We start from the raw sequence: 22545 nt of genomic DNA, 5'->3' as shown, positions 1-22545 counted from the left end.
TAACGGGGATCTTCGGTCCTGAGGGGGCTCCGATCTTGCAGAGGGGGGGTCCCCGTCTTCCTCCAGCAGCTCTGACCTCTGACTGAACTCAGCCAGCCGCGAGAGCTGCCGCTAACCCCTCCCCTGCCAGCTGCTATTGGCTGGACAATAGCAGCGATCCTGAGGGGGTGACAAAATTGCCACCTCCCCATAGATACAGGAGGTGATTGGGGTGTATCCTACACCCCCGGTCACCATGTATCTCCGGGTCAGCAGGTCATCCGTGACCCGCATCACCGGAATAGCTGCAAATCGCAAGTGTGAATTCACTTGCGATTTGCGTGATTGCTGACACGTCACCCCGGTCCCCGCCCGACGCGCGGCGGGGACCGAAATTCCCACGGGCGTAAGTACCAGGGTGTCAGGACGTACCTGTACGCCCTGGGTCCTGAACAGGTTAAAAAAAAGACAAAATTTGTAAAGGCAGCATTTATCTCTCCTATGAATTGATATTAGTGGGACAAGCTGAGAGATCATATCTGTGCTCATCTAATGTACCCTCAGAAGTGGTCTCCAAACTGTGCGCTTACAGATGTGAAAAAACTACAACTGCCAGCATACCCGGAGAGCCAATGGCTGTTATTAGTGGGACAAGCTGAGAGATCATATCTGCGCTCATCTGGTGTACCCTCAGAAGTGGTCTGCAAACTGTGCACCTCCAGATGTGGAAACACTACAACTCCCAGCATGCCCGGACAGCCAATAGCTGTTATTAGTGGGACAAGCTGAGAGAACATATCTGCGCTCATCTGGTGTACCCTCAGAAGTGATCTCCAAACTGTGTACCTCCAGATGTAGAAAAACTACATCTCCCAGCATGCCCGGACAGCTAAGAAATCATAGCTGTGCTCTTCTGGTGTACCCTCAGAAGTGATCTCCAAACTGTGGACCCACATGTGGAAAAACTAGAACTCCCAGCATGCCCTTGACTGCCAACAGCTACTATTAGTGGGGCAAGCGGAGAGATCATTTCTGTGCTCATCTGGTGTACCCTCAGAAGTGGTCTGCAAACTGTTGTCCTCCAGATGTGGAAAGACTACAACTCCCAGCATGCCCTGACAGCCAACAGCTGCTATTGGTGGGACAAGATGAAAGATAATTTCTGCACTAATCTTGTGTCTGCAAACTGTGCACCTCCAGATGTGGAAAGACTACAACTCCCAGCATGCCCGGACAGCCAATGGCTGTTATTAGTGGGACAAGCTGAGAGATCATATCTGCGCTCATGTGGTGTACCCTCAGAAGTGGTCTGCAAACTGTGCACCTCCAGATGTGGAAACACTACAACTCCCAGCATGCCCGGACAGCCAATAGCTGCTATTAGTGGGACAAGCTGAGAGATCATATCTGTGCTCATCTTGTGTACCCTAAGAAGTGGTCTGCAAACTGTAAACCTCCAGATGTGGAAAAACTACAACTCCCAGCATGCCTGGACAGCTAAGATATCATAGCTGTGCTCATCTGGTGTACCCTCAGAAGTGGTCTGCAAACTGTGCACCTCCAGATGTGGAAACACTACAACTCCCAGCATGCCCGGACAGCCAATAGCTGCTATTAGTGGGACAAGCTGAGAGATCATATCTGTGCTCATCTTGTGTACCCTAAGAAGTGGTCTGCAAACTGTAAACCTCCAGATGTGGAAAAACTACAACTCCCAGCATGCCTGGACAGCTAAGATATCATAGCTGTGCTCATCTGATGTACCCTCAGAAGTGGTCTCCAAACTGTGCACCTTCAGATGTTGAAAAACTACAACTCCCAGCATGCCCGGACAGCCAATGGGAGTTGTAGTTTTTCCTCATCTGGAGGTGCACAGTTTGGAGACCACTGGTCTACAGAGAATTGCATTAGATTGTATGTGATCACTTAATACATAATGTACAAATGTGTGATACATTGCATGCAGTGAGTGTGTTCCCAAATCCCAGTCACTGAGAGAGGAGGAAGGGAGGGGAGATAGGGGAGGGAAAGAGCCATTGCCCAGCCCAGCTTATAGCAGTCAAGTGGGGGGGAGGGGAGCAACACAGCCCAGTCTGTGTTTATTGCAGCTCCTGCCTGTATTTATGCAGAAGGGGGGGAAGGGCAAAGAAAGAAAGGGAAAAAAAAGGGGGAAAGAAAGGAGGGAGGGAATAGTGAAGCAGAAAATAACTGATTCTCTTCTATCGATCTCAGGCACCTACACCCTGCACTCAGCTGGCAAATCTGGGCCTTGCAGATTTTTTTTTTTTTTTTTTTTGCAATACAACCGTGTACCTATTCTTTGTATTGCTGTCTCTTCCTGCTGAATGTGGAAAGGGAAAGACGAGTGCTCAGACTATGGGAAGGATGGTGCATGCTGGGCAGGGTCTCCAGGAAAGCCTGAGGATCTAACAGGCCTCTTGGATTTACCAAAAGTGGATCTGCTTTAAAAGAAGATCATTATTTTTTCAAGGAGTTGAGAAAGCTGTTTCTACAGATAGATGGGCCAAATGGTTCTTATCTGCCGACACATTCTATGTTTCTATGTTTTCCTGGAAGAATCTTCCTGAAAATATCTGCTGCAAGGGATCTTCAATTCCCACCAGCACATTGGTGTATTGCAAAACCCTGCTTTATTTTCTGCTGTGGTTTCTTATAGGAATTGGGCAGAGGATGCCTTCACAATTAATTTTTAAATCATTTTTTAATTGTTTTAATGTGTTTTTATTTGCTGCTGATTTTTGCTGTTTTAAAAATTTTAAGGAAAAAAAAAACAAAACAATAAGTCCACACTACAATTGTTAAGTTATTATATTTTTTTGTATTTGGACAATCCATGCAGAGGATAATATTTTATTTATGCAGAGGATGAAAACCATTGCAACCTGTCATTCTGAACACTGGGGGTTAAAAGTTTGCCTTGTCAACTTAACAGCTGTTAAAACAAAATTGGATTTTTTATTTTTTACCTTGTCCTTTTAAGACTGTAATGTTCAGGCAGGAAAGTAACGGTCTGTAATTGCATTCTGCAATATTCGATTTAGTTTTAATTTATTATTATAATAAACTTTTTTTTTTGTGTGCAACTAACTGAAACGAAAGAACCAAGATTTAACTTGGCTTGGAACAGGAAGAAGGTGAATGTACAAGATGGGTGGGTTTGTCCCTTTAACAATACACTGTGGCATTGGTAAGCAGTAAAATTGCCAAAATATATAATTTTGATTTTCCATCTTTTGACCTATTTCAATCCGGAGACAAGACCCTGGATTTTGGGATACCTGTAGCGAAAATGAGCATCAGTTCATCGCCGACATCCATTGACAGGTAAAAATATTTTCTATTTATTTTATTTTTCTTGAAAAATAGTGGGTTATGGAGGATTATGCACATAAAACATGTATAATGCGCAATGTATTTCTGTTGTATTCAATGCTATTAAAATCAACTATCGGAATTAAATTCTCAAAATTTTACATAATGTGACTGGACAATTCAGCTTTCTGACATTCCTCGTCATTATATGTGACGGGTTAATCCCTCCCCAATCCTTCCTCTTCCTAGTCATACAATAATACTGCCCTCATTATCAATGGAGGTTTCATTCAAGTCGAAAACAATACATTTTTTATTTATAAATATATATATATTTTTTTATTGCAGCTAAATCCCCTGTATGTAAATATTTATGAACATTTCTTGTGGCTTAGCCTTCCAGTTGTGAACATTATTATTAATAATAATAATTCACAATAGATTACAATTCTGAAAAACGTGAACTTTTTTTTACATTTTTTCCTGCCCTTTTATATGGTTGGTGTGTGTTGAGACTTAGCCCCTTCTAGCTCACCTTGCAACTTTTTTAAAATCCATTTCCTTAGGCGTTCTGAGACTGACTTGATTATGCAAGCAGTTATTCCCTGCCCTATATCCAATTAAAATTTATTGTTTATGAATGCTTTTATTGTACTTTTATGTTGACACCCTTGTGATTATGTAGTATAAACATTTTACCTGCTTCCCTTTAATATATTTACTTTTAGAAAAAATAGTATAATTTTTTTTTTTTTTAATTTGTGATGAACAGTGATTTTAGGAATAAATTCCAGCCTTTGAATTGGTTTGCCACTGAACACAAGATCCACATCATCACTAATCCATCCGTGATCTTCAGGTCTATGGCCTTCAGTTCACGTTCTGCGTTATCTGGGTAGTAATGCATTTAGAGGGAGATCTGATACTAGACTTAATCTTGTTTGTGAGGTCTGCATGTGCAGCTTTGCCTTGTTGTTTTTGAATGACTGGGCCCTAGTTCACTTAAACTGTGGTTGCCTTTCATTTATTTTGAGAAACCTATATATTTCTAGTTGTTAGTGGTGGAGGGGAAAGGGTGTCCAATATAATTTTGCTAGGTGTCCATCTCAGAAAGGTAAGGCTTGTGAGGACTTGTTTACCTGCTCAAATAGCTGACTTGCCCAGTATACCAGGTATTTTGATTCCTAATGTGTTGGAGGCCAGACCTTGCTCTGCACAGTAGCAGTTTCACCTTCACCTTCCTGTAGGAGATGGGGCTTTGTGTTTGTTCTGAGAATGCTTTGCTCAGATGTTTGCAGCTATGTCTTATGGCTTCTACCTTGGGACACAGACATTTTTAACTGGACAGAGTTAGGTTTAACCTTGAGTCTTGGATGTTTCCCCTGTCAAAACCAGTCTGTTGAAATTCTCCTTTATGGTCTATTCCAGTGGTGGGCAACCTTTTTTTTTTTTTTTCAACTGAGCCAAATCTCGCCAAAACCACGATTGAAATTTATTTTGAGAGCCACATTTTTAAAAACCGAAAATACATAGGATGGTACACTGTTTTTAGTTTCAATAAGTTTTTATTATATGTGGGGGCACATGACGGGGGGGGGGGGGGGGGGGGTCCTGTCATTTGCCCCCCACATATAATGCCCCCCTGCCATGTGCCCCTCATTTATAATGCCCCCCTGACATGTGCCCCTCACTTATAATGCCCCCCTGACATGTGCCCCTCACTTATAATGCCCCCTGACATGTGCCCCTCACATATACCATATATGCCGGAGTATAAGACGACTGGGCGTATAAGACGACCCCCAACTTTCACAGTTAAAATATAGGGTTTGGGATATACTCGCAGTATAAGAATACCCCTCCTACCGTTTTGTACGGTACCTTGTAGCCCCCCCCCCATTAGGTAGGCAGCATGTTCCCCCCCCCCCCCCCCCCATTAGGTAGGCAGCATGTCCCCCCCCCCCATTAGGTAGGCAGCATGTTTCCCCCCCCCCATTAGGTAGGCAGCATGTCCCCCCCCCCCCCTCCATTAGGTAGGCAGCATGTCGTCGTCCCCCCCCCCCCCCCCCATTAGGTGGGCAGCTCCCCCCCACAGACATCCAGCTTCAAGCCATATACAGTGGATGCCCCCCACAGTTTTCCGGTCACTGCTCCTCCGGCCCGGGGTCACCATCTACTGCTGTGGCCTATGGGCCATAGCAGTAGGTGCCGGGACCAGAGGAGCGGTGACCGGAAAACTGAAGATGATATGCCGCTGGTCACTTACCAGGCTCTGGCCGGCGCGCGTCTTCCTCCGGTCCTCCTGGTACTCCTGCGCCTCTATGGTTGTACGCACGGGACGTCACTGCGTACAACCATAGAGAGGCGGAGGATCGCAGGAAGACCGCAGGAGGACCGGAGGAGGACGCGCTGCGGGCGGGGAATAGTTAGTGACCCGCGGACATCCTTATGTCCCGAAAAGACAGTTCATGTATACTAAAAAACCAGGGGGCCTCCAGCTGTTGTGAAACTACAACTACCAGCATGCCCGGACAGCCTTTGCCGGTCAGGGCATGCTGGGAGTTGAGTTTCACAACAGCTGGAGGCACCCTGGTTTTTAGTATACAGCAGTGGTCGGCACTATGCGGCCGCTGCTGCTCTGCATACAAGGGCCTGATACTAGTATCAGGCCCTTGTATGTTACCAGTGTGCATGGGCGGCCGCCGCGGCCCGACCGCACTGCAAGAGCCGCATTAAAGTGTGTGAAGAGCCGCATGTGGCTCGCGAGCCGCAGCTTGCCGACCACTGGTCTATTCACACTTGCAGTATTCTGTACAGATTTCAATGTAAACTTAACACAGCTTGAAATCCTGTGCATCAAATCTGCGCAGAATACTGTACGTGTGAATAGACCCTTAGCCCCTTAACGACCACGGATGTAAATGTACGTCCTGGTGTGGCTGGACTTCCCGCACCAGTATGTACATTTACGTCCTTTGTATGACCGAGAGCATCGTATCTAGCCATGGGTATCATTTTAATCGTATTGACCCACAGAATAAAGAACACATGACATTTTTACCGTAAAGTGTATAGTGTGAAAACAACTCTCCAAAATGTACAAAATAGTGGTTTTCATTTAAAGTTTCCTCCATAAAAATTTTTTTTTGGGTTCGCCGTACATTTTACGGTAAAATGAGAGGTTTCATTACAAAGTACAATTGGTTACGCAAAAAACAAACCCTTATATGGGTCTGTAGATGGAAATATAAAGGAGTTATGGATTTTAGAAGGCGGGGAGGTAAAACAAAACGCAAAAATAAAATTGGCTTGGCCCTTAAGGGGTTAATGGTCTATTCACACGTACAGTATTCTGTGCAGATTTGATGAGAAGGATTTTCTGCTGCAGATTTCAGTGTAAACTGAACATAGCTTGAAATCCTGCGCATCAAATCTGTGCAAAATACTGTACGTGTGAATAAACCCTAAATGTTATGTACCCACCGATTTGTCTGCTTCCAGCCGTGTGGTGTGGGCCTCTTGGTCTTACATGCCTTTGGGTGAGCAGAAGCCAACAAATGTTTACAATACATTTAAAATAATCCTGTCATTATAAGAAAAACGTCTGACATATCACACAGACGTGTCAAGTGTTTTTATTGGTCAGGTCTGACTGTTCAGTTCTCTAGATATAGCTGGGAGAAGCGCGTGAGAAGTCTCTTCTCTCCCTAGCTACCTGCAATCTCCGTTTTGCTGCACAAGACAAGCTCCAAGGACTTAAAATAGAGCTTATCTTGTCATGCAAAGAGACTGAGATCCTTGGAAGCCGGATATAATACACAACTATGGTATTCATACAGTGTCATACGTTTTATTCTGGCCGAGCTGCATCCATGTGCTTTATTACTGTAACTGGGTCATGTGACCAGCATTCAGATGCATGGCTCCATGTGTCTCAGGAAGTTGATTAGCTGTCCTGTGAACTACAGAATGACATAATCACTTCCCTCTTTGCAGATCCCAGAATATTTTTTTTTCTTCAGCCTTTGAACCCAAGATGGCAATTTATAACACTAAGTATTATTACCTCCTTGTGTCCCTTGACCTGTTTTCATGTAATTTTACTTTTATCTGAATTTTTTTCCAGCATTTTATATAGCCAGAGACACAATATTGGTCACATAATCTTCAGGGGTGTGTTGCTATGCTGCAGTAGGTGGGTGGATAGCAGAGTGGAAGGGATTTACTGAAGTAATTCTATTTACCCACCCACTGCAACAAAGCTATGCTTCTCTTGGAGACCATGTGACTTCTGACATACTGGGGGAGATATTTTAAAAGTTTTGTAGAGGGAAAAGTGGTACAGTTGCCCACAGTAACCAGTCAGATTGCTTTTATTTTTCAATAAAAATTAAAACTGTCAACAAGTTCACCCACACTAAACCCAGTACATTGGGTTATAGTGTGGGTGAACAGGAGTCTGTAACGTGCTCGCTTACTTAGTAAAGTTTTGTTTAGGGTGAGTTTGCATCCTCTAAATTGTCCTCTATCCATCCTGGTTTTGCGCACAGCTGGCGGGTCTCCCACCGGCAATCTCACTTTGGGTTCTGGAGGCAGGTGCCCGAATCCTGCCCCCCTTGTTGCATATTCAATTCTTGTTTCTCCATGTTCTAATAATGTGGAGTTATCTGCCCCTCTGAGCACTGCGATCTGGCTTCAGAGCACATGCGCAAAAAAAACTGAAATATCTTGTTAACACAATGGAATTTCTGTGCCGAATTCCGCAGAAGAATTCCGCGCGGAAATTAGGCTGCAACATAGTCCCATTTTCAATAGGATTTTGCGGCACTGTACACACAGTGGAATTTCCACAGCAGATGTTTCTGCCATGGAAATCCTGATTCCGGACTCTGCAGAAAGAATAGACACGTACAGTCATGGCTTTAAAGGGTAGCACCCACCATCACTTTTTTCTTTTTTCTGTCCCTGCCTATTACCCATCTATCCATAACCCTTTAAATTTTTTTTACATATTAAAAGTGACTTTTTGTCTGCCTGGTAGTGTGCTCACTACCAGGCAGACTTCCCCAGCAGGCACCACGTCACTGATGCCTGCTGGGGCCGACACTTCCGCCCGTAGTTCACCTATACAGGGTGCCTCCAGCTGTTTCCCCACTGCAACTCCCAGCTTGCCCTGACATCTATTGGCTGTCAGGGCATGCTGGGAGTTGTAGTTGGGAAACAACTGGAGGCATACTGTATAGGTGAACACCGTGATGGCCGCACATCCTGCTCCCGCTGCGCAGCCCGCAACCCCCCTGGCCCCGCTGCACCGCTAAACCCGCTACCCCCCCTCCCCCCGCAAAAGCATAAGCATTGAGAACAGTAATTTTACCTGTCGCCGGGAGGCGGGGTCGGCGTGCAAGGCCAAGGAGCAGGGAAGCCAATGTGCGCTTCTTCTGTTCTCAGCGCTCGCTCCAGCCTGTTTGATTGACAGGCGGGAGTGAGCACCGCAGTGAATGAATTCCGACTCGTTGCCAGGCTTCGAGTTGAAATAGATTAGTGACGTCACTGCCGAATGCGTTCGGCCACTAGGAGGGCGACCCCTAGTGGCCGAATTTAAAAGTGATTTTAAACTGTTTTAAAATCGCTTTTTTTAATTAAAGTATATTAGAGATATGTTGTAGTACTTAAATACTACAACATATCAATTTTTTGATTTCATGACAGTGCCCATTTAAATGCTGGCACCCCTGAAATTTTTCAAAAAGTATTTTTACAGAAAAAGATTGCAGTAACACATGTTTTGCTATGCACATGTTTATTCCCTTTGAGTGTATTGGAACCAGGGCTGTGGAGTCGGTAGATAAATGTTCCGACTCCGGAGTTTTCTGTATTTCCGACTCCCCGACTCCTCTGTATTAATATGTGAATATATTTTATACATTCCTTGAAGGAAAGAAAGGCAACATACGTGTCCAGGGGTGTGGAAATTAGAAAAAAAACTACTTGTCCAAGGGACTAAAGCTGAACACAATCTACTTGTCCCTCAAGAAAATCCACTTGTCCTGGTACATAAAATAATTTCAACCAAAATAGTACGACTCACCCCACTAGACCACCAGGGATGGATATAAGATCCCTTTAGACACTGCTGTCAACTTAGACAGCGGTGATCTAATGGTTTAATAGCGGCCACGGCGATCGCAGCATGCCAGGCTATTAGCGGCAGGAGAGCTGTAGCTAGCCCGCCCCCCCCCCCCCCCCCCCAATCTGACCCCTATAACTCCAATTTTTCCATATAAAGGGATGTATGAGGGTAATCTTATGTGCCGTGATCTGTAGTTTTTATCGGACCCATTTATTATCAGAACGTTTATTAGGAAAGGGGCTTATTCACATATATACGCACTTTTTAAAATATTTTAATCACTATTTTTCAGTCTTCATAGGGACTTGTGTTACTGGGGGTGTTCTGCTTCTCCAGTTTGTGCGCTGCATTTTGTGTCAGAAAATGCTGGAAGTTGCATTTAGTTACTAGATAACTACAACACCCAGCATGCCCTGATACAGCCTATGGTTGTGTGGGTGTTGCAGCATGTTGCACTGTATAGTAGTACAGTTAAGGTGTCACATGCTGGGAGTTGTAGTTTTGGTTTGTGTCAGCTGCAGAGCCATAGGCCGTGTCAAGGAATACAGGGAATTACAGTTAGTAACTACAACACCCAGCATGTCCTGATGCAGCCTATGGCTCTGCAGCTGGCCCGAACCAAAACTACAACTCCCAGCATGTTGCACTTAATAGTTCTAGAGTTTAGGTTATGGTGCAACATGCTGGGAGTTGTAGTTTTGGTTTGGACGTGTTTGCGTGCATCTGTGGGGCTCTTGGTCGTCGGGCGAGTATGAAGGGGCAGGATTCTGGGGGTGCAATTTAGTGCGAGTGTCAGTAGGCACTAAAAATAAAAAAATTAGATAGCACAACTGGCAGCAGCACTTGTCAGTTGGCCCCTGTACAAAACATACATACATACATACATACATACATACATATATACTGGCCACTGACCCCTATATCATACAATAAATACAGACACATCATCATACATACACCCGCCGCTGCCCCCACATCATACATTACATACACAGACACCATACACATACATCATACACACACTCAAACCATACATATACACCATACATATGCACACATCATACATACACCCGCCGCTGCCCCCCATCATACATTACATACACACATACACAGACATCATACACACATCATATATACACAGACATCATACACACATCACACACACACACACACATCATCATCATATATACACAGACATCACACACACATCATCATCATATATACACAGACATCACACACACTCCTCACCTGAGCTTCACACCCCCGCTCTACATTACACAAGAAGCAGGGGGAGAGCGAGGACGAACACAGCTCGGGACACAGCTCCATCCCCCGCACACACAGCTCGATTCACAGCTCAATCCCCTCCCCGCACACAGCCCCTCCCCTGCTCTGTCTCCACAGGACCTCATCTACCACGGAGAGGCTGCAAGTTTGCATGGGGAAAACACAGAGCAGGAGGGGGAGGGGAGAGAGGACATACTGCACGGGGAAAGCACAGAGCAGGAGGGGGAGGGGAGAGAGGATCTACTGCACTGCACGGGGAAAGCACAGAGCAGGAGGGGGAGGGGAGAGAGGATCTACTGCACTGCACGGGGAAAACACAGAGCAGGAGGGGGAGGGGAGAGAGGACATACTGCACTGCACGGGGAAAACAGAGCAGGAGGGGGAGGGGAGAGAGGACATACTGCACGGGGAAAAACACAGAGCAGGGGGGGGGGGGAGCTCCTCAACTCCATAATGACTGCTATGTATGAGGAGGACAGACTGCACTGCACAGGGCTGGGGAGGATTTCTGTGTGTGAAGGAGGACAGACTGGGGCACGGGGTGGGTTCTCTTAGCAGCGGCCCCCAGCTACTGAAATCAGCTGGGGGCCGCCGCCCCCTCCATACACCCTGAGCGCCGGTGTGGGGTGCAGACTTGCATCGGCTCCTGCACCTCACACCGGCATTAAAGAAAAATAAGGGAGAAGTCTGTCTGTCCCTGCTAGCCCGATACAGGGCTAAATCTATGAAAAATTCACCTGCCCAGCGCCCAAAACTACTTGTCCCGGGCGTCGGGCGATAGGATTTCCACATCCCTGGTGTCATTACCACAGGACTACTGGCTGGGAAGCCAACAGTCTACTGTATTGAACAGTTTGTGCTGATCTGCTGCTGAAGATAGGGCAGTGGGAGGATCCAAGAAGGGACATTTATTATAAAACATGATTTCCCAATGTAGAATCCCATAGTCAGGTTTAAAGGGGTACTCCGCCCCTGACATCCCCTATCCAAAGGATAGGGGATAAGATGTCAGATCGCTGGGGTCCCGCTGCTGGGAACCCCCGGGATTGCCGCTGCGGCACCGCGCTTTCATTACTACACAGAGCGAGTTCGCTCTGTGCGTATTGATGGGCGATACAGGGGAGAGAGCAGCGTGACGTCATGGCTCCGCCCCTCGTGACATCACGGCCCACCCCCTTAATGCAAGTCTATGGCAGGGGGCGTGATGACCATCACGCCCCCTCCCATAGACTTGTATTGAGGGGGCTGGCGTGACATCACGAGGGATGGAGCCGTGACGTAACGATGCTCCGGCCCCTGTATCACCCATCATTGCGCACAGAGCGAACTCTCTCTGTGCAGTAATGATAGCGTGGTGCCGCAGCGGCGATCCCGGGGGTCTCCAGCAGCGGGACCCCGGCGATCTGACCTCTTATCCCCTATCCTTTGGATAGGGGATAAGATGTCTAGGGGCGGAGTACCCCTTTAAGCTAACAATTGAGTTTACAAGTTTTTATAGCCTTAGCTGAATGGAAGCAGTTTTTCCAATGGTTTAAAGCTTCAGTCTTGAACTATTGACCCTCCATTCCCTTCACTTATACACGTGTCTCTAGTCCTGCAAAAAACATACTTACTTAATCCCTTATCAGTGAGAGGCTAGGTTACCCATGGGTTCCCTGTAACAGCAGAACACAACACTATGGAAAGTATAAGTATTGCCGCTCCTAATTGTGCGTTGTGTGCCATATAGTAAAACACATGAAAAACATGCTTCTTCACGGTCACTTAATGTGTTCGTTTTGCGGTTACGTGAGGCACTTGTATGCATTGGTCTTTTCTTAAAGTAGAGAAGTCATTAATTATAACTGGAGATGAGCGAATCGAAGTTGATGAACCCGAATTCGTTACAAATTTAATGAAAAATTTGATTTGCAACGAATACGAATATCGCCGCGATTCTATCGCACGAATCACTTCATTAAACTCCATTTTACAGCGTTCCAGGCAATTGTAGAGCTAAGATGGCGGATCCACATGTGACTACATGGGGCAGGGGATTATGGGAGGGCGGGAAACAGCGGCGGGAATGAAGGTAGGCGGGCTGACCCTGAACCACATGTGAGATGCAGCCTATCAGTGTTCACTGACCCCTGTGATGTCACAGCCCCTATATAATCAGCGGCCATCTTGCCTCTCTTCATTTCATCTATGCACTCAGATGGAGAGGACGGGACTGTGTGTGTGAATAGCTCACACCACAGCGTTACACTGCAACGTCACATCAGCATTAGGGAAAGGCAGGAGTGCAGAGTGCTGTGCTGTTACACTGAGAAGAATCATTGATTGCTAAAACTCCTATTCACGTTATTGAGCATTGCAGCAGAGAGGGGCAGATAGCTGTCAGCTGCCTCATACAGATCTCCAAGCTGCATGAACTTTCTGAAGCATCTTATCTCCTAATTTTTCAGCCCAATTGAGTTTTTTTTGTAGTGCTGCAGTGTTGGGTCCTGCTGCTGTTCAGAAATAAGTCATATTAGTGTGGACTTTAGTGCCTTTTTACCATTTTTCACCTGTTACTCTGTCTCTGTGCTAAAATCATTGTTATACCACACGTTATACACCTGCCGGTGTATTAAAGGAAAAAAAAAAGTTTTCCCTGCGTACAAATACGCTTAACAGTGCGCTCATCATTGCAAAGGGCATACATACAACAAAGGAGTGTACTATTTAGTAACTGTTATTCTGTCTAGGGCCTATATACTTTGAAAGGACAGCCATAAGTAATCGCCTGCTGCGGTACTATACCCTCATAAACGCAGGGAAGTGCACAGAGAAGGGGCAGAGGCCTACATACGTCAGGCAGAGTTGGCAGAAGACTTGGGGCGAGTGGCAGAAGGAGTCGCAGCAATAGGCCTGAGCTCCCGTTAACACCCAGCGGTCGTGTTGTCGACCCATCTCTCCTCGTCAATTGGTTTGCACACTCATCCCCATTATCACAAGCGACATCTGACAACCCCAGTCAAGAGTCGGTGGGTTCCCCGAGCAGTCCCCGTAAGCCCATTGCCTTTGTCCTATGCTGTTCCCTCTCGCAAAGAAGTATCTCATGCTTTGGGTTCAGCTCCACTATTTAGTGAGGACGATGTAATAGAGGACAGTCAGCGTCTAATGGACAACCAAGAATGTGAGGAGACATGTGTCCCTTGCTCCGCAAGGCGGGCAAGTATTGATGCGGAGAGTGACGTGGGAGACGGTGTTTCAATTGTTCAGGGTCCTGAGGCAGACACTGTTGTGGAACACGAGGAGGACATCAGTGACGTGCACACATCTTTTGATGATGATGAAGCCGATCGCAATTGGGAGCCGGGTGCGGAAGCCGGGGCTTAATCATCATCAGGAGAAGAGATTTGCTTTTTGTCTATGAGGCAGCAAGGCAGTAGCACGGTTGGCAATCAGCGTGGTGGTGGTAGTAGTGGAAATTCAGGAGCCAAACGTGCCAGGGCGAGACCACCTGCTTCGCGGCAAGCTACCATTCAGGGAGGTAGTGGAGCAGGGGTTCCTGCCAATAGCAGTGAAATAGTGCGAACTGCGGGTGGGAAAATCGGCTACTCTGCGGTGTTGTTGTTCTTCATAAAGAATCCGGAGGACCTTAGTGTAGTCGCATGCAAAATCTGTCGGCAGAAAGTGAAGCGTGGCCAGGGTCCCAATCTCGGCACCACGGCCCTGTGTCAACACATGATTCGCCACCATAAAGTGGCCTGGGATAACCGTGGCTCCGAGGTAGTGGTCCAGACTGCCGCATCACCCAGTGGCCATCCGCTCCCTCTGTCATCCAGCCAAGGCTCCACCACCTCAGCCGAAGGGAGCATTGTGTCAAACCCTCCTTCTTGCACTCCTGCTTCTTCAGCTCGTAGTCAGCCATTTCGCCAACAATCGATCGGCGAAGCCATGTCCAAGAGACAACAGCATGTGCCCACTCATCCAACGGCGCAGAAGTTGAATGTGCTCCTTTCCAAGTTGCTGGTGTTGCAGTCCCTCCCTTTCCAACTGGTGGACTCTGCAGCTTTCAGGGAATTGATGGCTTGTGCCGAGCCGAGGTGGAGAGTCCCAAGCAGTAATTTCTTTGCGAAGAAGGCAGTACCAGCCCTGCATAAGTTTGTACAAGAGAAGGTGAGCCAGTCCTTGAGCCTGTCGGTGTGTTCAAAAGTGCACGGCAGCGCCGACGTGTGGAGCTGTAACTATGGGCAGGGACAATACATGTCTTTTACGGCCCACTGGGTAAATGTTGTTCCTGCACAGCCACAACAGCAACTTGGACAGGTCACACTGCTTCCTCCTCCACGTTCTGGCTCCCAGGCAGTTGGTCCTTTTACAGTGTGCGCCTCCTCCTCCTCCCCCGTATCCTCGGCCTCCACTGCAAGTCCAAATCTCAGTGGCCCTTCATCGTACCACGTGTGTAGGGCACAGCGGTGTCAAGCCGTCCTTCACATGGTTTGCCTTGGCGAACGGAGTCACACAGGGGAGGAACTGCTGAAGTTCATTAGGGAAGAAATCAGAGTATGGCTTACTCCACGAAATCTGGAAATGGGAACCATGGTGACCGACAATGGGAAGAACATTGTGGCCGCGCTGCGACAAGGAAGTGTGAATCATTCGACCTGCATGCTACACGTGTTGAATCTGGATGTCAAGAAGTTCATCAAGTCTTCACCCCATTTGCAAGACGTCCTGACAATGGCAAGGAAACTGTGCTTGCACTTCAGCCACTCATACACCGCCAAGCACACTTTGCTTGAGCTGCAGCGTCAGAACGGTATCCCACAACATAGTCTCATTTGTGACGTTGCCACACGTTGGAATTCCACCCTCCATATGTTGGACAGACTATACGAACAAAGAAAAGCCATCTCGGATTTTTTGATGATACAAGCAGATAGGAGTACTCCTCTGTGTAACTTCAATGTGAATGAGTGGAAGCTCATACGCTATTTACATTTGATCGCTAAGCGATCACTAAGACCCTATATTTCCCACCCAATATAAAACTTAACGTTTATTGAGCCAAGATTAAAATAACCTCACACCTATTGATCCATAATCCATTGATTGGCATGACACTGCATGCTATCTGATTAAATTGAAGAAATAGGTTGTGGCTGCAGTCACAATCTATTTCTTCAATTTAATCAGCATGCCGTGTCATGCCAATCAATGGATTATGGATCAATAGGTGTGAGGTTATTTTAATCTTGGCTCAATAAACGTTAAGTTTTATATTGGGTGGGAAATATAGGGGCTTAGCGATCAAATGTAAATAATATTGGATTAACCCTCCACTCATAGGTCCTCCTTGTTGTAGCAGCTCATGCCATTTGCTGAGGCCCTTAGAGGAAGCCACATTTTTGGTTAGTCGCTCGAATTACGCCATGAACGTAATTCCACTCATAAATTTACTCCCAAAAATGATTGAAAACATGGCTGGTCACGGCAATGGAGATGTTGCGCCTACAGCAGTAGGCTACATGAGTCCTGTGGGGGATGAACTGGAGGAGGATGATGAGGGGCAGAGCGGAGCACAGTTTACGGTGGATGAGATGGCCGGTGTTTCTGGTCATTGGACAGGAGAGGAGAAGCAGGAGGAGCTGGAGGGTTATTACGAGGGAGGCGAGACAGAGGACCCAGACACACCGTGGCAGTATGCAGTGGAGATGGAGGCAGGTAGTCCCAGCGAGTCACTGTCACAAATGGCACAATGCATGCTGAGTTGCTTGCGTAGTGACCCCCGAATTGTCAAAATTCATCAGCGCGATGACTTCTGGATCTCCACCTTATTAGACCCTCGCTACCGGCCCAGAATGGGGGCCTTTTTTACACCCACTGAGAGGGAGGACAAACTGACCTACTTCAGGGAGCTTCTACGTAGTCGGTTGACCGATGCCGATCGGCCACATGGTCCATCCACTTGCAGGTCTGACTCGGGGGGGGGGGGGGCCCTCTTCCACTGCCACGGCTGCTGGGGAGGGGTGGCAGGAGCAGTACCGGCTCAATCAGCAGCAGCCTGAGTCTACAGTCGCTGATGGGTAGCTTACTTCAGCCGCATAGTGAAGCTACTCCATCAGCAGCAGGTGGACATGGAGCAGGACCTGAACCAGCAGGTGGTGGCTTGCCTCGACATGACTCTGCCAACAACCGTTGAAGAGCCGCTGAACTTCTGGGCAGCCAAACTCTATTTATGGCCGCAACTAGCGGAGTTTGCCCTGGAAAAGCTGTCCTGCCCGGCCAGTAGTGTGCCATCAGAGCGGGTGTTTAGTGCGGCCAGGGCCATAGTCACCCCAAGGCGAACTCGTCTGTCCACTAAAAATGTGGAGAGACTGACTTTGTCAAGATGAATCGGGGATGGATCAGCCAGGATTTCCAGCCACCAATGACAGATGGGTCTGAGTAGATTGACCATGCTCCTACAACAAAATTTTCTCTATTGTGGTTGGTTATGAAACCCTCTGGGGCAGACCTGGGCATTGTACGGCCCCCTTGCCACATACGGCCCTTTGATTTGGCTCTGACCGGCCCGCGCTGATTGGGGGACATCTATGCTGCCTAATCTGGGGGACATCTATGCCGCCTAATCTGGGGGACATCTATGCTGCCTACTCTGGGGGACAACTATGCTCCTAATATGGGGAAAACTGATGCTTCTGGCCTTGGGCCTATAATTTTTTGAAGTTTAGCAATAGCTAAATACATGCTTAATGCAAATTTCAACAATGATCGTTAATTTCTCGACGCTCTGCCAGGGCCTTCTCCTACCCCGCCTGGGCCGATCCGAGGACCTCACTAACCAACTCACTAACTAATCCAATCGCTTATAGCAACTGGCGGTGTGTACAAAGGGCAGGGACTTAATGAACGCCAGCTTATGACCCTCACTTATTGGTAATTCCTATTTTCAAGGTTAAATAATTGCAATCACAGATCCCTATCACGAACTGGTTTTAGCGTGCAACATGCACCTGTCCTTGAAAGATAGAGACACGCTAATCCGTTCAGTGGAGCACTAGTGCGGCCCAGGACATCTGAGGCCATAACACACCTGTTATTGCTCGATCTCGCAATTGATCGGGCAAGGTAAGGGGTTATTAAAGCCTCTTGGGTACTGCTGAGGCCTACTCCTGACTGCTCTTGGTGCAATGTATGGGGTAATTAAACACTCTTGGGTAGTGTTATTGTTAAATTTACTGGTAATTTTATCAGTAATAAAATAGAATTTTGCAGAATGCTAACCGTTACACAACGGAATGCTGGTTGCGTGTGATTTTTTTTTTTTTAATGAAAAAAATAGATGGAGAGGGATTAACTCTGCTTAATCATTTTTGGCGATTAGAATCCTTTTGTCATCTGATTTTTTTGGAGACAGATGCGCTTACACACGTAATTTTTTGAACCAAATTTCAAACATTGTGTGGTTTATTATTTTTGAGAAGAATGTCTTTTTGTGGTCCACCATCCTGCATTATAGAGTCTTCTGAACTGCTGTACATGCGCTTGTTTTTTTTAAAAAAAAAGGTATTTTGTCAGACAATTTCGATTTAAAATTTTGCGTTTTTTTGCGGGTGGATTGTGAAGCCCGGGTGACGGGTGTGTAGTGTGTACTCGTGCATCAGTCAACTCCAGTCTGTCCGTTTAGGCAATATATGGGTTACTGATGCAGCAGAGGTGGGGCCTTGGTCTTGGAATTTCAATTATTCAAAAATTTTTTACATATTTTGTGGTTTATTATATTAGAGAAGAATGTCTTTGGCTGGTCCACCGTCCTGCATTATAGAGTCTTCTGAACTGCTGTATATGCGCTTGTTTTTAAAAAAAAAAGTGTTTTGTCAGACAATAAAAAAAAAACTTTTTTTTTATTTTTGGGTGGATTGTGAAGCCCGGGTGTGTACTCGAGCATCAGCCAACTCCAGGCTGTGTCTTTCAGGCAATATATGGGTTACTGATGCAGCTGAGGTAGGGCCTGGGTCTGGGAATTTAAAATTTCAGTGGAGCGCGCCTGCGGCCCCGGACATCTAAGGGCATAACACACCTGTTATTGCTCGATCTCAGGAGAAGGGGGGGTTCATCATCGGGAGAAGAGAGTTGCAGGTTGCTCTTGAGTCAGCAAGGCGGTAGCACGGTTGGCTGTCAGCGTGGTGTGGCAGTAGTGGAAATTCTGGAGCCAAACGTGCCCGGGGGAGCTTCGCGGCAGCTTACCTTTCCGGGAGTTAGCGGGTTACCAGCATCGGTCGATTGAAAGATAGAGACACGCTAATCCGTTCAGTGGAGCGCGCCTACGGCCCCGGAAATCAGAGGGCATAACACACCTGGTATTGCTCGATCTCGCAGTTGATCGTGCAAAGGTAGGGGGTTATTAAAGCCTCTTGGGTACTGCTGAAGCCTACTCCTGACTGCTCCTGGTGCAATGTTTGGGGTAATGAAACACTCTTGGGTAGTGGTGTTTTTATTTATTTATTTTTAATTTTTTTTATTTACTGATAATTTTATCAGTAATAAAATTTAATTTTCCAGAATGCTAATCGTTACACAACGGAACGCTTGTTGCGTGTGATTTTTTTTTAATAAAATAAAAAAATACCACAGGGATTAACTCTGCTTCATCATTTTGGGCGAAAAAAAGTCCTTTGGTGATCTGATCTTTTGGAGACAGATGCGCTTACACACATATTGAATTCGTTTTTGTAAAAAAAATTTCAAACATTGTGTGGTTTATTATTTTTGAGAAGAATGTCTTTGGGTGGTCCACCGTCCTGCATTATAGAGTCTTGTGAACTGATGGATATGCGCTTGTTCTTACACAAAGGTATTTCTTTAAAAATGTCTAAAATGTTGTTGTTTTTTAGGGGGGGGGGGATTGTGAAGCCCTGGTGCGTACTGGTGCATCAGCCAACTCCAGGCTGTGTCCTTCAGGCAATATATGGGTTACTGATGCCGCAGAGGTGGGGCCTGGGTCTGTTTAATTTCAAATTTTTGGGTAGCGGGTGCTACCAATGAGAAATCTTTGTCAAAAATGTCATATATTGTGGTGTTTTTTTTTTTTTTTTTTGGGGGGGGGGGGGGGGGGGTTGTGAAGCCCTGGTGTGTAGTGTACTAGTGCATCAGCCAACTCCACGTTGTGCCATTCAGCCACTAAATGGTCTCCTCTTGCTGCCAACATGTCCACGCTATGTCATTCAGTCACTATATGGTCTCCTGGAACTGATGCCACCACCAGTCTCTGTCATTGTGCTGCTGTGCGGCAGTGATTCTAAGAGCGATGCCGGTAATCTGCATGCTATTCTGAATAACAGTATTATTTCACTACCCCAGCACAGTCCATATACGTTTTAGGACACAGCAAAGTGTTCTATACCCCTATAGAGGCTGTATGTAGGCTAGAAATAACCCTTCTTAATATATTTTCGGGAAAATTCAGTGAATCGGCCAATCAAATTTTTGAAAAGTTCGCTCATCTCTAATTATAACTTTTTGTGAATTGGGACATTTAAACTTGTTTTTAAATTTACTAGGAGTCGGAGTCAGGGCATTGTTTGCCGACTCCCACTCCAGGTACCCAAAATTCCGTCTGACTCCTCGACTCCGACTCCACAGCCCTAATTGGAACTAAACAAAAAAAGGAGGAAAAAAAAAAGCTAATTTGACATGTCACACCAAACTCCAAAAAATGGGCTGGGCAAAATTATTGGCACCCTTTCAAAATTGTGGAAAAATAATATTGTTTCAAGCATGTGATGCTCCTTTAAACTCCCCTGGGGCAAGTAACAGGTGTGGGCAACATAAAAATCACACCTGAAAGCAGATAAAAAGGAGAGAAGTTCACTTAGTCTTTGCATTGTGTGTCTGTGTGTGCCATACTAAGCATGGACAACAGAAAGAGAAGAGAACTGTCTGAGGACTTGAAAAACAAAATTGTGGAAAAATATCAACAATCTCAAGGTTACAGGTCCACCTCCACCACTTGCCTTTGTCCACAGTGCGCTACATTATCAAGAAGTTTGCAACCTATGGCACTGTAGCTAATCTCCCTGGGTGTCAACGCAGGATAGTCCGGATGGTGGATAAGCAGCCCCAAACAAGTTCCAAAGATATTCAAGCTGTCCTGCTGGCTCAGGGAGCATCAGTGTCAGCGCGAACTATCCATCAATATTTAAATGAAATGAAATTATATGGCAGGAGACCCAGGAGGACCCCACTGCTGACACAGAGACATAAGAAAGCAAGACTACATTTTGCCAAAATGAACTTTAGTAAGCCAAAATCCTTCTGGGAAAACATCTTGTGGACAGATGAGACCAAGATGAAGCTTTTTGGTAAAACACATTATTCTACTGTTTACGGAAAACAGAATGAGGCCTACAAAGAACATTCCGGCTGAGAAGTGTAAGAGGCTGATGGTTATAGGAAGCCAGTTATATTTTTCCAAAGGGTGTGCAACCAAATATTAAGTTAAGGGTGCCAATAATTTTGTCCTGCCCATTTTTGGAGTTTTGTGTGACATGAAGTCCAATTTTTTTATTTTTTTTTTGGTCTAGTTCCAATAACCACAAAGGGAATAACCATGAGTATAGCAAAACATGTTACTGCAATCCTTTTCTGTGAAAAATACTTCATTTTCTTGAGAAATTTCAGGGGTGTCAACATTTACAGTCATGACTGTATATACGTAATTGTATTGCCATCTATGAGATGTCGCATTTCCGAGCTGTCGCCAGCATGTTCTCAATTCTCTAATATTACACCATCTGAACAGTGCATCCGAAGCGTATTTTACTGTACTAGGGGCAGGGCCGGACTGGCCTTCGGGCACACCGAGCCTTCCACCTCTCTCTCTCTCTATCTATCTATCTATCTATCTATCTATCTATATATATATATATATATATATATATATAAAATATAATATTGCATCAGAGCAGCCCGGCCTGCGGTTGCTGCTTTGAAACTGGTGGCCAGCAGTATTAACCTCTTCAGGATGTGGGCGTATGCATACGCCCTGCATCCAGAGTCCTTAAGGACGTAGGGCGTATGCATACGCCCGTGGGATTCCGGTCCCCGCCGCTAGCCGGGAAGTTAAGTGGCCGTAAAGCGATATTTACTGGGTCCTTTCTAGTCGTTGCCAAACTGCAACTTCCATCATGCCCAGACAGCCAAAGGCTGTCTGGCATTCTGGGAGTTGTAGTTTTGCAACATCTGGAGGGTCACAGTTTGGTGACCACTGTGACAGTGGAGCCCAAACTGTAGCCCTCCTAGATATTGCCAAACTGCAACTCTCAGCATGCCCTAGACTGCCCAGGCATGCTGAGAGTTGTAGTTCTGTAACATCTGTCCCTTCAGTTTTAGCAATTTTCAATGAAAATTTTGAAAATTGCTGCACTACTTTTGAGCCCTCTAATTTTCTTCAAAAAGTAAAAATATGTCCATTTTATGATGCCAACATAAAGTAGACCTATTGCATTTGTGAATTTACCACCAAAATAAAGTAGAATATGTCCCGAAAAAAAATCTCAGAATAATCGGTAAAAGCATCTTAGAGTTATTAAAGGGGTACTCCGGTGCTTAACCATCTTATCCCCTATCCAAAATATAGGGGATAAGATGCCTGATCGCGGGAGTCCCGCCGCTGGGGACCCCCGGGATCATGCACGCGGCACCCCGTTTGTAATCAGTGCCCTGGAGCGTGTTCGCTCCTGGGACTCGATTACGGCGACGCAGGCGGCGGCGGTGACTCTCGCCTCCACCCCGTGTGACAGTCACGCTCCGCCCCTCAATGCAAGCCTACGGGAGGTAGGGGG

The 22545-nt window shown here is 46.2% G+C and overlaps 1 protein-coding gene across 10 annotated transcripts in view; it reads left to right on the top strand.

The window, feature by feature from the left end:
* Positions 1-2094: 2094 nt before the first annotated feature.
* Positions 2095-22545, top strand: part of ARHGEF11 (Rho guanine nucleotide exchange factor 11) — a 399339-nt gene continuing 378888 nt past the window's right edge. For 4 of the 10 annotated variants that reach the window (XM_056546640.1, XM_056546638.1, XM_056546642.1 and 1 more), the window contains exon 1: positions 2097-3324. In XM_056546640.1, the coding sequence (XP_056402615.1) occupies positions 3290-3324 (35 nt within the window). In that variant the 5' untranslated portion in view covers positions 2097-3289. Of the gene's footprint in view, positions 3325-22545 lie in introns of all 10 variants that reach the window. The other 6 variants (XM_056546639.1, XM_056546644.1, XM_056546648.1 and 3 more) reach the window with 4 other exon arrangements.

Source organism: Hyla sarda, chromosome 11, assembly GCF_029499605.1.
Source record: "Hyla sarda isolate aHylSar1 chromosome 11, aHylSar1.hap1, whole genome shotgun sequence".
Taxonomy (NCBI): domain Eukaryota; kingdom Metazoa; phylum Chordata; class Amphibia; order Anura; family Hylidae; genus Hyla; species Hyla sarda.
This window is presented reverse-complemented; position numbering and strand designations above follow the sequence as displayed.